This window comes from Canis aureus, chromosome 27, assembly GCF_053574225.1.
Source record: "Canis aureus isolate CA01 chromosome 27, VMU_Caureus_v.1.0, whole genome shotgun sequence".
Classification (NCBI taxonomy): Eukaryota; Metazoa; Chordata; class Mammalia; order Carnivora; family Canidae; genus Canis; species Canis aureus.
The window spans coordinates 8125621-8142455 of NC_135637.1; the positions used below are offsets into that span (position 1 = coordinate 8125621).

The following is a 16835-nucleotide window of genomic DNA, read 5'->3' on the forward strand; positions in this document are numbered from 1 at the left end:
GGCCACTATCCAGAACACGGCAGCACCAAATGCTAATGAGGATGTGGAGCAGTGGAACTCCTACACACTACTGATGAGAATGCACAGTGGCAGAGCCACTTTGCAAGACAGTTTGGCAGCTTCATGAAAAACTAAACATACTCTTACCATACGATCCAACAATCACACTTATTGGTATTTACCCAAAGAGGCTAGAAACTTATGTCTGCACAAAAGCTAGCACATGGATGTTTATAGCAGCATTATTCATAATTGCCAAAACTTGGAAGCAACAAAGATGTCCTTCAGTAGGTGATGGATAAATAAACTGTGGTAGATCCAGACAATGGAATATTATTCAATGCTGAAAATAAATGAGCTATCAAGCCATGAAAAGATGCAAAGGAAACTTAAATGCATATTACTTAGTGAAAGAAGCCAGTCTGGAAAGGCAACAGATTGTATGATTCCAACTATATGACATTTTGGAAAAGGCACAACTATGGAGACAATAAAAGATCAGTGGTTGCCAGGGATTCTAGAGGAGGGAGAAAGAGATAAATAGGCTGGAGCACAGAGAACTTTTAGGGCCACGGAACTATTATTTTTGATACTGGAATGGTAGACACACATCATTATACATTTGTCTAAACCCACAGAATGCACAACACCAAGAGTGAATCCTACCACATACTATACCACATACTTTGTTAAAAAGAATATATCAGAGGGCACCTGGGTGGCTCAGTGGGTTAAGTATCTGACTCTTGATTTCAGCTCAGGTCATGATCTCAGGGTCATGAGATCAAGCCTGGCATTGGGCTCTACATTCAGTGGGGAATCTGCTTAAGATTTTCTCTCCCCCTCTCCCTCTGCCTCCCCCCTACTTGTACTATAAATAAATAAATAAATAAATAAATAAATAATCTTTAAAAAAATATATCAGTATTGGTTCATCAATAAAAACAAATGTACCACACTATTGCAGGATGTTAATAATGGGGGACGCTGTGCCAGGAGAAGTATGAGAATTCTCTATAACTTCTGCTCAATTCTGCTGTAACCTACAAGTGCTTGGAAAAGCCTATTTGTAAAACGTGTATTTGAAAGTTCTTTGTATCAGTCAGCATAGACTTCATTATGCCTGGTAAGAAATTAAGTCCATACCACAGTGGCTGAAGACAATAAAGGTCCAGCAGTCACTCACAGTACTCGTCTTTACCAGACCAGCAGTGGGCACTGCTCCACACAGTCAGTGACAAAGACTCTCTCCTTAACCAGACTGGACATGGGCTCCTCTGAATGCCCCCTCCCTCCAAACTTGTTTCTGTTCTTGCCACACCTTCAGAGCCCGATGCCCCATCCCTGATATCTGATTACTCTCTATATTCTAATCAAATTCCTCAAGCCCACCCTTGATGTCTGCTCACTGGGGCCTGCCCTCAGCAAGACTCTGGTTGGGGCAGTCTGGCCAGGACTGCCTCTTACCCAAGATAACCCCTTTTTTTTTTTTAATTTTTTTTTATTTATTTATGATAGTCACACAGAGAGAGAGAGGCAGAGACATAGGCAGAGGGAGAAGCAGGCTCCATGCACCGGGAGCCCGACGTGGGATTCGATCCCGGGTCTCCAGGATCGTGCCCTGGGCCAAAGGCAGGCGCTAAACCGCTGCGCCACCCAGGGATCCCAAGATAACCCCTCTTAGTCACATGTCATCTACTGACCCCACCCCACCTCAACTCTGCTCCTCAGCTATAAATTCCCACAAGCTCTACAGATTACATGCAGGTATCTTTTCCCTTTTCTGCAACAGTTTCCAAGTAAAATCTAACTTTACCACTTGCACTGGGGTCTGGTTCTGGTCATCTCTGACATCACTCAGAGGCTAGGCTGATGGGTGGGTTTTTAGGCATCCTGCACCACCCCTCCTCCAGGTGGGAGTCCTTCACTTGAATAACAATTACGAGAGATTCGACAACACAAAACCTAAAACATGGCTAAAGTGAAAATATAATCATAATAAACGAAACACAACAAAGCAGAGAGACATTTGCAGACAAACAAGGGGGAAAACTCAGATTTCACCAAAAATCAAGTCAGTGGAAATTAAGCCTACAAGAACATAGCCATATTCCAATTATGAAATTATCCTCTTGAGGCAATGCCTAGTGTTGGCAAAGGAACCAGGAACAGGGCACTCTCACACACAGCTGGCAGTGTAAATCGGCAAAAAAAATTTCACATCATCAAAAATTTAAAACTTCATCGTATCTTGTGACCTACCCACTCGTTTCTAGCACTCCTTCCTGAAGACTGACCACAGAAGTACTCAAAAGGCATCTTACATTTTTAAAGAATGTAAAAAGAATGTTTAAAAGGAGGAAAAAATGAAACATGGTAAGTAAACAGATCTATAATATCAATAGAATATTATACCACTATTAAATATTACACTTAAAACTACAGGTTCATTGAAAGGCTCTGTGAATGTTTATTTGCTGGAAAAGGTTTTGTATGTGTGCATAATTGTATTTTGGGAGAAAGTCTGCCCCTTTCATTAGTTTTTCAAAGGGGCTGATAATTTTTGTTTCAAATATTTAACAACCTGAAAAGATATTGCCATATATTTATTCTACATTGTGAGAGAAAACACCTTTCAAAGCTACAAACTCTAGTGTTGACAAAAATAACATATTTGTGTACATCCACATACGTGTAAACACATACATATGACTATATTCATCAAAATATTAACAATGGTTACCGGGGATCCCTGAGTGGCTCAGTGGTTTGGCGCCTGCCTTTGGCCCAGGGCGCGATTCTGGAGTCCCGGGAATGAGTCCCATGTTGGGCTCCCGGCATGGAGCCTGCTTCTCCCTCCTCCTGAGTCTCTGCCTCTCTGCCTCTCTCTCTCTCTCTCTCTCTCTCTCTCTCTATCATAAATAAATAAATAAATCTTTAAAAAAAAAACAAAACAGGGGATCCCTGGGTGGCGCAGCGGTTAGCGCCTGCCTTTGGCCCAGGGCGCAATCCTGGAGACCCGGGATCGAATCCCACGTCGGGCTCCCGGTGCATGGAGCCTGCTTCTCCCTCTGCCTGTGTCTCTGCCTCTCTCTCTCTCTCACTGTGTGCCTATCATAAATAAATAAAAAATTTAAAAAAAAAAACAATGGTTACCTTTGAATCATACGTAGGTTCAGGGATGATTTTTATCTTCTCCATCTTATTTGATGTATCTTCTAAATTTTCTACAATTGAACATCTGTTACTTTCAAAGTAAGAAGACTTCTAACATACCTATGCTGAAACTAGCCAGCAGTATAAATTCACGGAGTTTCACACTGGCTAGAAAAAGAGATGGCATGTTTTTAAAATATTTCTCTTTTCCTTTTCTTTGGCTGGCCTGATCCCTTTTGGGTGTGGGGGACGAGCCCTTCATTTCCCATAGGCAAACCCTGTTGTCACTTTGTAGAATGAATTACAGACAGATCCAGCACATGATGTGTTTCTATACCTTAAATCCTGGTTTAGAACTATCCTGGCAGCTGCTACTGAGAGATTTCTAGCTGCCCAGTTTCAAATTTTATTGTAGATCTAACAATTGTATATTTCTAAATCCACAATTTTCAAATCCTAAAACTGTTAAAAATAAACAACTTTTATCTTCTTAATGGTGTTTGAATTCAGTACTATTTAATTCATTCCTGTATCCCACTAATTCCCAACTCTGGCTACACATTAAGATCACCTGCAAGGGAACAGTAGGTTGAGCATCTGACTCTTGGTTTTGGCTCAGGTCATGATCTCACAGTTGTGAGATCGAGCCCCAAGTCGGGCTCCGCACTCAGAGCAGAGTATGCTTCAGATTCTTTCTCCCTCTCCCTCTGCGACTCCTGCTTCTGTACTCGCTCTCTCAAATAAACAAATCTTTTTTAAAAAATGACCTGGAGGGTCTTTACAACATCAATGCCTGTGACCCACTGAAGTGTAAAGTATGAGGGATGTGTACTGGTTAAGGACCTCCAGGCTATTTTGATATGCATCCAGGATTGAGAAGTCTTGATTTATGCATTCAGCAAGTAGTCATTAAGCCCCTGTATTAGTTTCCTATAGCTGCTATAACAAACCATCCCAAACTTAACAGCCTACAGCAATAGAAATTTATTCTTTCATAGTTCTGGAAGCTAGAGCTCCAAAATCAAGGTGTCAGCAGGGTCACACTCCCACCTATGTCTCTGTCTCTCTGTGTCTCTCATGAATAAATAAATAATATATTTTTTAAAAAAAAAGGGATGCCTGGGTGGCTCAGCAGTTTAGCGCCTGCCTTCAGCACAGGGCATGATCCTGGAGTTCCGGGATCGAGTCCCACATCAGGCTCCCTGCATGGAACCTACTTCTCTCTCTGCCTGTGTCTCTGCCTCTCTCTCTCTCTCTCTCTCTGTGTGTGTGTGTGTCTCTCTCATGAATAAAGAAATAAAACCTTTAAAAAAAAGAAGAAGAAGAAGGAAAGAAACTGACCAACAGAATCAGGTAGGAAACACCACTCATATGTGAAGGCAGAGGAGGCTGCTACCACCACTGAACTTCCTTTGTCCTTCTTCTAAAAATAAAAAGGAATCCTGAAGTGCAGTGAATCATTTATCCTGGTGTTTCCTGAATTCATATAATGACACTTGACACAGTGGTTTTCTTATACTAACAGTGTGGTTTCATGTTTAACAGCTGAATTTCAGAAAAACCAATGAATTAGTCCGGTCACTCAGGAGGGCAATCCCTTCATTTGCCTAGGATTTTCTGGATGAGAGCAGGCAAAGAACTCCTGGAAGATCAGCTCCAGATTTTCAAACAGGTAACACTCCACAGTAAACATCTGACCTTGGTCTTGATTTCACCTTGAGCTGAGTTTACGGGGTGTGTCTATTTCTTTAAAGAAAACTATTTGGGGGTTTTTGCTTTCCTATCTTATGGAGAGGCACAAACTCCTGTGGTACATCACTGAGCTTTTCTCCAGTAGTTTAGGTGAGAATGAGCTCTGTATTGTGGTTTCTGACCACAGAAAAAGTTGCAGCTTATTTTCTCAGAGATTTGGGTCCCGACAACCAGACAGAAACCATTCAAGGAGCAACCTTGTCTCCAGCTCAGACCACGCGTGGTCTCCATGCAAACCACCTGGCAGCCACCTTCCATTAGTGCCGTGTTATCTGTTCCCAACACTTTCAAATTTCCTTATTTTTCTAATCTCTTCTCTCCTCCTTTGGTAACGCTACTCTTTATCTTGCGGTTTTCATCTTTATTATTCACATTTCCTCACAATGAGCGTTCATTAAAATATTTTAAATTAAGACCTTTTACTGCCTTTCTAACTGAGCGCATCGGGCCTTCCCATATGACACATTTTTAATTCTTATCACAGAATTTCAGGCAGTTTGTACATTATATTCTATTAAAAACTCTATTCCACCCAAGGTTGTCACAATTCAGAGATTACAGCTTTCTGAGGGATGTTTTGTTAGGGATATATTCATATATTCACTTTGTTAGCTGGCAAACACGGTCCATGAGCTTGTATTTCACACCTCATTTGACATCACAATTCAACAGCAAAGTACAAAAAGAAGCAATTATTTATTTAGATTATGGAATGAATTTTAGAGAGTTATTAGATAAGTATAAATTGTCATGCCAAAGCATCAATCCTGTCCTTCCTACAGCCCCAGGGAGGTCAAACACCAAAGTGGAGAAGAATGAGCAGGACACTGGATAGGAGGGCATCTCATCATTATGTAACTCTGCCTATGTAGTGACTTTTCTTCTCCTATAACTTTATCAAAAGTGATAACCACAGCCTATGTTTTATCTTCAATTTAAAACATCATCACATGATCAAATATTTCAAAAAGTCAATTTCCTACATCTAGACCACAGATACTGCCCTCGTACAGACCCTTTTCACACAGGAAAGCTTGACTTGCAACCATTCGACTTCATGATGATGTAAAAGGAACATGCATTCAGAAGGAAGCATACTTGGAATTTTGAATCTGGATCTCGTCCTGGATCTCATGATCTGTGGCCCCATCCTCTCCCATGATGCTGGGCAACAAACACAGAGCCTCATCAGTCATGTGATCACCAGGGTCACTGACTACAACCTGCACCTACACAGCCATTCTGTTTGTCACTGTCGGTGCAGTCCTCAGTAAATTATATGGTAAAGTCAACACTTCCTCATAAAACAGACTTTGTAGTAGATGATTTTGCCAACAGGAGCTCATATCAGTGCTCTGAGCATGAATTAGGTGGGCCAGGCTAAGCTGTGGTGTCCCATAGGTCAGGTCTGATAAATGCATTTTTGACTCATGATATTTTCATCTTACAACAGGTCTATCAGGAGCTAACCCCATTTTAAGTCAAGGAAAATCTATCCCCAAGATGTATATATACTCAAATGGTGATTTCAGAGGGTATAAGTCCAAACATTCCATTCGGGCCTCTCCAGTAGAGCAGGACTGTGGTAACCACAAGGCCCCCTCTCATTTCTGTCTCCTCACCCCCACCATCCATCCCCCAGAACACTTGCCCATCCTCTAAGTCCATGTCATTCAGGTGCGTGGCCACAGAGATTGGTTCTGGTAGCTCCATGATTCAAACTAGACCAAATAGAGCCAGTGGACCCGACAGGGAAAAGCAGCATCCTCCCTGAAGTGACCGCAACAGCAGGATGGACATTGGGGAGCTGCTGGTGGCCGACCTGCCACCAGGAGGGAAGATCCTGCTGGAGATGTTGCCAACCCAAAAAGACAGGGGCCAGGGCACTAAAGACGCCACTTGGCATCTGGATCCAGACGCCCCTGGTAACAGCTCCATCTGCATGAGGAACCCAAGACTCCTTTTCGCTTGGGCTTCAGCCCAAAAAAGCCTACCTGACCAACACTTCAGCAACCCAGAGGGAGTCTGGAGCCCCAGCGCAAAACAGAGATGAAGCCACAACCCTTGGCAGGCACCACGTTTGAAGAGAGTGATCAGCAGTGCTAGCTGACCACCTTCTCCCACCCTTCTTCCTTTATAACAAAGACACCCCCACTACAACTCTCCAAAACGGGGCCAGGTGTTTGCTTTCCCAGACTACTTCTTGGGCAAAAGCAGGGGCCCATCGCTCCTGAATGAGATCTAAAGAGACAACTTCCAGGACTTTTTCCCTGACAAAAAAGAGGTACACAAAAAAAAAAAAAAAAAAAAAAGAGGTACACAGGAGAAGCAGCTCTCCCTTCCCATATTAGTGAACAATTGGGTGAGCTGGTAATGCCTGGAACTGCTACAGCCACCTTGTGATTTTGAGCAAGATGAAGATGAAGGATGACATTCAGGGAGCTAGGTACTACAGAGAGGAAGACAGGACACACCTGGGTGACACCATCTTTGCTGCCAGATTAGTCAGCAGCCAACTACCTGCTCCTAAGTTTCTTGCCAAGTGAGATGATAAAACTGTGTTGCAGCAGCCATGTTTCGGTGGGTATCCTAGTACTTGCAGATGAAAGCACATGAGCCAATATAAAAATCCTAGGCTCTCCCCATATACTGACAATTTGGGATGTGGGAACACTCAGCAGGGAGATAGACTTCCAGTGAAATCATGCACCATGCAAGGTTGTGGACAAAAAGCTCCGTCAAGGGATAGAGAGGAGGATAATCAGAATGTTGAGTCTGGAGTCAGCAATATTCCTAAAAGGAGGAGCGTGACCACTCACTCCTTTCTCTTTGAAAGAGATCTTCATGGGACGTGTGGGTGGCTCAGCAGCTGAGTGTCAGCTCAGGGCATGATCCTGGGATCCCGACTTGAGTCCCACATTGGGCTCCCTGTGAAGAGCCTGCTTCTCCCTCTGCCTGTGTCTCTGCCTCTCTCTGTGTCTCTCATGAATAAATTAAATAAAAGATTTTTAAAAAAGAAAGACAGAAAGAAAAAGATCTTCAAAAGCAGGTAGGAGAGGGTTCTGGTTAAGGCTGGCTGGGGTTACCCAGGCAGGGAGCACTCAGTGCAGGACTCCACTGGAGGAAACAAGCTTCCCTCAATCTCTCCGAGCCTCAGGAGCCCACCCGCCCACCCACACCCAGTATGTTTACAGGGTACCCCCTTAGGGCCTAACACTGTGGATCTCTGTGAGTTTAAATACTAGAAGAGGGCAGCCCGGGTGGCTCAGTGGTTTAAGCACCTGCCTTTGGCCCAGGGTGTGATCCTGGGGTCCCAGGATCAAGTCCCATGTCAGGCTCTCTGCGTGGAGCCTGCTTCTCCCTCTGCCTGTGTCTCTGCCTCTCTTTCTCTCTCTCTCTCTCATAAATAAATAAAATCTTAAAAAAAAAAAAAAAACCCAAAGCTCCTTGTTGGGAAAAAAAAGAGCATATTTTAAAAAAATAAAAAATAAAAAATAAATACTAGAAGAGACAGAAAAGAGAACAGGGTATGATGATGGAAGGTGACAAGAGATCTGCAAGGGGCTCACCTGCTCAGCTGAGGCCTCAGAGTCTCATCCTGGCTGAATGAAGTGTGAACCATTGTGGCTTGAAGGCAGGGGCTGGGGTTACATGTCTAGTGGCTCATTGGCCTGACCCCTCAATAGAGAAGGCTGTTGCCACAGTGGGGACAGCTCCCTCTGCCTTTCTGGAGTCCTAATGCATGGTGACTAGCAGTGACCCCCCCACCACCACCACCACCTAGTGAGTGCAGCCCCATGAAACCCACAGGCAGTATCTGAGCTGGAGAGGACAAGTGCCTGCCACAACGCCAAGTTCATCTGACTTCACACTCGGCATCCATTACACCAATACCCAGGTGTGATATCTGCAAAATGACTGCATTTAAGCACTAAGAGACAATTACTCAATCGCTCTAGCTACCCTCCGTTTGTTCATAGAAAGGTACATTTCCCCCTTGCCTCTTAAATCATTTCTATGATCCTCATTTCATTCTTCAGTCTTCGGTGCAAACAATAACACTAATAATAATAAATTCCTAAAATACAGTTCTCGAACCCTGCACATATGCGAGTTCAGGTAATTTTTGAGACTGCTCAACCTAATTGGATCATTGGTGTATAAAGAGCGTGAAGAATAAAAGCCTCCCACAGCAGCGCAGCCCCATAATGGAGCCATTCGGAAGCCAAACGAGAAAGCAGTGCGGCTGAGCGAAAGGAACACATTGCCCATTAAAGGCAGAGGCATCACTTCATTTATGCGCAAATTATTCTGCTATCAACTTTTGCAGCCACCCCAGCCCCACCATGGCCAGACCGTGCACAGGGAAGTCAGTGCTCACCTGCTCTGCGTGTCGGGGTGGTGGCCCACACAGGTTAGGGTAGCTGTCATCTGCTCGCCACTGCCGTCTATGTCCTCCTGGACTGCCCACTGCTGCTCGCTGCTGACTCGCACGGCCGATATTTTCACACCTGCTGCTGCCTTAATTCTGTGGGGTAGGAAAAAGATGTATAGATGTATGAGACCACTTTAGTTCAAGGCAGTGGTAAAAAATACGGAGCCAGAGCAGGCCTCCCCTTTCCCCTGGGAGACACAGCGAAGACAGGCAGTGAATGGCTTTCCTTTGAAAACTAAGTGTCCTATTATTTTTACAAGCACCTGGAAGTAGGAGCCCCAGCATTTTGGCAAGCACATTAGTTTTCTGTTTCGTCAACACACTGGGAACCAGATCGCTATCTGCTTCAGGGGCCACAAGTGATGGAATGGAAGCAGGTGTGTCTGGGCAGGTGTGAATGGATGGAATCTGCACGGCCTGCTCTTCACCTGGAGATGGGGAGAGGTCCCCATGAGCTGGAGGGAGCACACACAGCTAGCGTACTGGGGTCCCTGAGGAGGAAGCGGGCAGCCCTGGCCACGCGGGGAAAAGGAATGATGGGGCATGCCTTCATTGGGAGGAAAATAAACACAGCATCCAGGCAGGATAGTGTGGCCAGGGAATGCCTGGCATGTTATTGGTAGAACCCAAGGACCCACGTGCTCTGGCACTGAGAAAAGGCCAGCTCACAACCTGACTGTTTTCCATTTGTTCCCTGCTCCTAAAATGACCCTCTGCTGCAACGAACCTGAGTGTGTCTCCTCCTCTGTAACAGAGGGGATTCCAGGGCATCATCCAAGTTCTTGAACAGCAGCCTTGGGACTTGCCCGTGGATGAGCTGGGGCCATGGCTACAGAACAACAAGGAGGAAGGCAGAGCCATGGAGTGTCCTCTGCTTGTCGTGCCTTAACCAGGTAGAAATAAAAGGCAAAGGAAATGCTTGGACTTCCAAGTCTGAGCACAAACACGGCACAGGGTGGGCACATGCTTGGCTATAAGGGAGAATGAGGTCCCTCTGCTTCCCAGAGGTGTATGGACCAACGAGCGAGCAATGCCCAGTGAGGTCCTGGGGACCCTCTTCCACAGGTACATCAAAAGGAACATGATCGGGTTGCCTGGGTGGCTCAGTCGGTGAAGCATCTGCCTTTGGCTCAGGTCATGATCCCAGAGTCTGGGAACCCAGTCCTGCATCAGGCTCCCTGCTTAGCAGAGAGTCTGCTTCTCCCTCTCCCTCTGCCTGCTGCTCCCCCTGTTTGTGCTCTTTCTCTCTCTCTCTCTCTCTCTCTCTCTCTCACTCACTCTCAAATAAATAAATAAATTTTTTTAAAAAAGAGGAACACAATTCAGTCATAAAAAGGAACTTAGCACTGATGATGTCCACTACAATGTGGATAAACCTCAACAACATCCATCAATGTGGAAGAAACCAGACACCAAAGGCCATATATTGTGTGATTCCATTTACATAAAACGTCCAGAATAGGCAAATCCATCCAGACAGCTGACTGATGGTTGTCGCCAGGGGCTGGGGGCGCTGTGGGGAGAAGGGGCAGTAACTGCTAAACTAGCTGGTACAGGCTTGCTCTGGACTAGGCCGCATCACGAATGTGCTAAATGCCATTGAATGGTTCCCTTCAAAATGGTCAATTTTATGTCATGTGAGTTTTTCCTAAAAGAAAGAAAGAAAGAAAGAAAGAAAGAAAGAAAGAAAGAAAGAAAGAAAGAAAGAAAGAAAGAAAGAAAGAAAGAAAGAAAGAAGAAAGAAAGGAAGGAAGGAAGGAAGGAAGGAAGGAAGGAAGGAAGGAAGGAAGGAAGGAAGGAAGGAAAGAAAGAAAAGAAAGAAAGAAAGAAAGAAAGAAAGAAAGAAAGAAAGAAAGAAAGAAAGAAAGAAAAGGGGATAGAAGCAGGTAAATGGCCCCTCCCAGAAGAGGTTGAAACAAAAAAAAAAAAATAAAAATTTAAAAAACATTTATCAATACAAAAAAAAATCTCCAAGACCCAAAGAAGGGAACTTATAAAGGCAGAATTTCAGGAGCAGGAGGGTGCATCCTGGACTCAAGGGCTGTCCTGACACCCCTGGCTTTGCTGCCCACTGGGAGGCGTCTAGGGCTGGAATCAGAGACTTCAAATACTTGCAGACCTAGTTAAAACAAGAAGAAATGCTTCTGCTTCCTTTATTCTCCTTCGCGCAGGTCCTCGCACAGATGCCACCATGCTCAGCCTCTAGCACTCACGCCCGACACCCCCTAAAAAGCCCCTGCCTGTCCGGCAGCACCCCCAGGAGATGCAGACACCACTCTCTGCTCTGAATGCATCCCTCAGCAGATTCCAGCACAGCGTGTCCACTGAAGGTTCTCCTTCAGGTTTTTTGTTTATTTTCTTTCATTCTGATCCAAATATAAGGTCCCTTGTCATCAGGGACCTCATGTTCACCTCATCTTCAGGGACTCAGCATCTCTGAGCAGATTCATGCAATTCAATGTCAGGGCCTCCCCCACAGCCCTCCTTTTTTGCTTTTGAGACAGAGGCCATTGCAATGAGCAAACTCTCCCTTGGGAGTTTTGAGAAGCAAGCCTCCAACCAGGAGCAACCACAAGTATCTAACAGCAGGGACAAAGCCCAAGCAGGTCTCAGGGCAGCCACTGTGCTCACCATTGTCACTGTCCTTGCTGGTCCTAAAGAGATCCAGGGGATCCCAGGGGAGAGCAGGAAGTCGACCAGAGACAGTGAACCATAACTAACAGAGGTCACCCTGCAGGGTCCCACCAGAGTCTAGGGCTATGCATGGGGCTGCCTTCACCTGAGCAAAGCAGTGCACTTGAGCAGAGGCAGAGAGCTGACCAAGGGGGCCTCCCAAGGTTTCCCTCTGATGAGACTATTGGCCCTGGGACACCATAGATGCTCTTCTACATGCGGTGATGCTTTCTTTCTTTTTTTTTTTTTTTTAATTTATTTATTTATGATAGTCACAGAGAGAGAGAGAGAGGCAGAGACACAGGCAGAGGGAGAAGCAGGCTCCATGCACCGGGAGCCCAATGTGGGATTCGATCCCGGGTCTCCAGGATCGCGCCCTGGGCCAAAGGCAGGTGCTAAACCGCTGCGCCGCCCAGGGTTCCCCGCGGTGATGCTTTCAAGAGGGTGTCTGACTCCTTCACCTTTTCCTGGTCACCTGGAGCCCAGATGAGAGCCCATCACAGTCACCGCCCATTTCCTTCCATCCCCAGGGGGCTGGTCACCCAGGTCTGGCCACCAGCGGGGGGTGTCACTGTGTTTTCCCCTACAGGGTCAGCAGCTCTTAATTTCAACTCCACCACCCAGACCCAAGCGCTGCACTTGGCATCAGGGCTCCGGACACCATTACTTTTATCCTCTATCTTCATCCTCCTCCCAAGCCACCCAGGAGGACTGTAACCTTCAGCCTGACCCAGAGCATACCATAGACGCTTCTGCCCTAATGCCTTCCTGTGGTGCTGGTCTCCTTTGGTTCTGGTAGCACCTCTGAGCTGCAGCAAGGTCAGACCTGGGAGGCTCACCCTGCTGCACTGGCAATCCAGATCACAAGGGGATCCAGAAATTTCAGTGCAGTGAATTCCTAGGCAAAGAGGAAGTCTCAAGAAAACAAATACCTACCTCTCCCCTTTCCAGGCTTTTTAGGGCCCATCTCTCCCCAGAGGGCACATGCTAACATACCTTCCAAAACTGCCATAAAGAAAGGCCAGCTTTTAGACACTCTAACAGCAAGAACCGTGAGTTCAAGGGTCACAAATGAGCTGTGCCCATTAGGGCTGAGAGCCACACAACACAGATGCACAGCATGGCGGTGTTTGTCTTAGCTCTTACTCTCAACTATTCTTCATTACTAACAGTAGCAATGCACTCTAGCAAGCCTCCTTCAGCACAAAAAACAGACACTCGCCCACCATAAGGGCTGAAACAAAAAGAGAACATAGCAAGTGTTGACCTGGAACTCGTGTGCATTGCTGGAATGCATGATTTTTATTCTGTTTCTTTGAAATACTATTTGACAATGTCTCCTAAGCTGAACTTCTATAGATCTACAGCCCAGCGCTTCCACTACTAGGTATATGGCCAAAAGAAATGCATGCATGTCTTCCTCAAAAGAGCACAAGGGAGTTCAAGGCAGTACCCACCTATTAAGCCCTGGATGGAAACAAGCCTGAATTGCTCACTGAGGTAAAGCACATGGTCACCCAGTGACTATGGTGCAGCAGAAACAGGAATGAACAGTCTACCACCACCCAAAACAACACGATGAACCTCCAGAGAAGCTGTTGGGCAAGGAGTGTACACTGCAAAATCCCATTTGCAGAAAGTCAGAAACAAGCAAACAGATCTGCAGTTGAAGTCAGCATGGTGGTTATTCTTTGGGGAAGTAACTAGATGGGGTCTCCAGAGGGGCTTCTGGGGCACCAGCAATGTCCTGTTTCTCCTTCAGGATATGCCTTCATGGTGGGTTTTGAGAGTTCATCAGTCTGTGCTCACTTATGTGTACTTTTCTGGACATATGTTCTAGTTCTGTATAAAGTTCAAAACAAAGCAATTAGACCTCATGTTCATAACAGGGATGCCAAGTTGCAGCCAGCGGAGCATCCACCACTAGATGTGACCTCCCCACTGTTCAAGCTCAGTGGGAGGCTTCAAGGTAAGTCAAACCACCATCATCTTGGACACACATAGGGGCTTCTCCCTGCAACTTCCACAATGCCTTGAGGCGCTGAGAGACCCACCTTTGTTCTGAGGAGCACAGAGTAATCTGAAACTTTGACCTTGTCTATGATGGGGAAGGATCTTAGAATCCAGATGAGCACCCCTGCTGGTTGGACCAGGGACTGGTGACATTCCTGCTGCTACAGATAAGTAATGAGAAAGACATCTAGACTCCAAGCTGGTCTCCACCCAGCAGGGACTAGAGACAGGGCAGAGACCCACAGTTTCTCCATCCCATTCCCCTTGGATCCTTCCCGCCCACAGCATCTACCACCTAGCAGGGTGCAAGAAAACTTGCTTAATGAATGCATCTGAGTCTTTCTGTCTTATACTTAGAACATCCACTTTAGAATTAAGTACTCAGCTCTAGGCAGGAATTTTGATTGGTTGTTTACACACTAGATGTGCAGTAAATGATTAATCTTCTGGACTGACACTCTCCTCTTGTGGTCACAATGTGGCTGCAGCTGCCCTGAATTTCACATCCTCATCCCCAAAGGAAAAGCAAGACTGTCTCCCTCAGAACAAAATCCTGGAGCTAGGTTTTCATTAGATGAATCAGATTGAGGGTTCCACCTTGGACCAAGAACTGTGTTGGCCTAGGGGGTGGAAGAACAATGCTCACAGGTTTAGCCAGTCAACAAACATCCCTGCACTAAAAATAAAGTTAAGCCCATCTGAATCACATGGTAGTAACCACAAGAAGTGGCTCCTAGAAAGAAATTCAAGTCACAAGAGAAGAAATGAATGCTAGGTATCAAAAAACCTAAAGGTAAATTACTAAGGTTCTACCCCTCTCCTAAATACAAGTTATAAAACTGTTCCTGAATTCCAGTTCTTAGCCCAAATCCTTCCCAATTTTAGATTATATTTGTTAGAATAATTTAAGCCCAGAAAAAAAATCCATGTCTTGAATATTCATTAAGTGTGTTTTAGAGAAATATTCTTAGGCTTGGTGATATTCTTAACACTTGGTATGTATAAAAACAACAATATCTAAAACTACATGAAAACTATTAATGGTTTCAGTGCTGTAATGAGCTTCGGGGATCTGGGGACTGAGCAAGTAAAAGTTATAACCACAAGGTGGCAGGAGCACACAGAAAGCTTTATGGGGGCAACATTTGGACAGGTTTACATGCTATGGAAGTCCCTCCTAGCATAAGATCTTCCAAAGGAGATGGCACCACCCCAAAGGGGAAGAGGGCAAAGGGAGCCCCAGGAAACCGAGGACCAGAGGGGGGGTATGTATCTGCATAATGCCACTAAGCTGCACCTGGCAAGTCTGCCAATCAGAGCACCCAAGGGCAGCTTGGGGTCTTATAACCAGAATTTATGGCGAACAGACATTGGGTATGCAGGGTTTTTGCAGGGTATGTAAAACAGGCAGACTCCAAATGGCTAAAAATATGCTTATTTGAGATTTATTTATAACAATCAGATGTGAAAATTTTGAGTTTGGTGCTGGCAGGATGTTGAGCTAACAAGTCCCAGTCTGCTGTGAAGAAATAAACAATATAGAGGCCAAGGTACAGGAACCATCTTTGGCTCACATATGTAATAATTACTTTCTGATATTGACAAAAAATTTACATATATATTTCCATAGGTCCTTCATTATACAAATATTTACCTGAATTCTTGTAATTCATGCAGATTACATTGAGAAGAATACATTGGCAGAATTAGAAACCATTTGTGGATGAACTGGCTCTACAGATAATCTGTCCCCACTCACACGTGGCCCTTGGGTGACAGTGCACCTGTCCCCACCCACCACTCCATCATCCCTGCCATTGGGGTTGATCCAGTGCTGCTAGTTGTCAGCTATAAACACGATGCAAATCCAATGCAAATCTTCTGCAAACTGAAACTGCAAATCTCATGGTACTGGAGGATCGACAACTGTCAGCAAAGCTACAGAGAAAAAGAATCCAGAACGGAGAAGAGAATCCAGAACAGAGAAAGAGAACCCAGGATGGGTCCACCAACAGCCACTCAAGAGATCTGTATTGACAGTTAACAAGTGAATGGGAGAAAATGAACAAGAATGATCATTTCTTCCAAAGAGAGCAGTTTGAATAGCCGAGCATAGTGAAGCTCTTAAGGAAACTGGGGAAGCCCTCGAATGTCATTGCTAAATTGATCCTTTTTGTGATCCTACTGACAGTGTCAGGTGTGAAATGAAAAATACGATGTTGTACAGTTGTAGAAAATTGAAGGAAAGTAACAAATTGTCAACAGGCAATGCATGCTTTGTTCTGAGTGACACAGAGTGGAAATTACTGAACCTAAATTTTGTTTAATACAAGATAAAATAAACCCGTCATCATTTTTATTTTATTTCTCAAAGAAGAAAAAAATTCCAATCAAGGTTGCTTTTGCTTGATATTGTCTATGAGACTTTATGCTCCCATTTCAGTAGATTCATTTCAATTGGCCAAATATTCTCGGATGAAGGAAAACCTCCTAACACTCTCGTAGCTTGGAATGGCAATGCCCTTTAAGAAGGCATATTTTATGTGTGTAAAAATATGCTGACTTTCTGTATTGATGAAGAACCTGCCTCCTTCTGGTTCCTAGGATGATGACCAGTGCTGTGCCTTCTGACCTTTGCTCTTGCTCTTCCTTCTGCCTGAAAAGCCCCTACAGGAACTTCTCCCTAACCTCCTTCAGGTTTGGGCAAGTGTCACCTTCTTGGTGAGCCTTTCATAGCTATCCAAAGCAGAATAATGATACCCAAACATTTTGCTTCCCTTGTTTATTATCTATCTCCCCCAATGGA

At 44.9% G+C, this 16835-nt stretch overlaps 1 protein-coding gene across 3 annotated transcripts in view; it reads right to left on the reverse strand.

The window, feature by feature from the left end:
* Positions 1-16835, reverse strand: part of TMEM132B (transmembrane protein 132B) — a 374357-nt gene that overhangs the window by 167068 nt on the left and 190454 nt on the right. For all 3 annotated transcript variants that reach the window (XM_077875247.1, XM_077875249.1, XM_077875248.1), the window contains exon 3: positions 9290-9436. In XM_077875247.1, coding sequence (XP_077731373.1) covers positions 9290-9436 — 147 coding nt within the window. The remainder of the gene's footprint in view (positions 1-9289; positions 9437-16835) is intronic.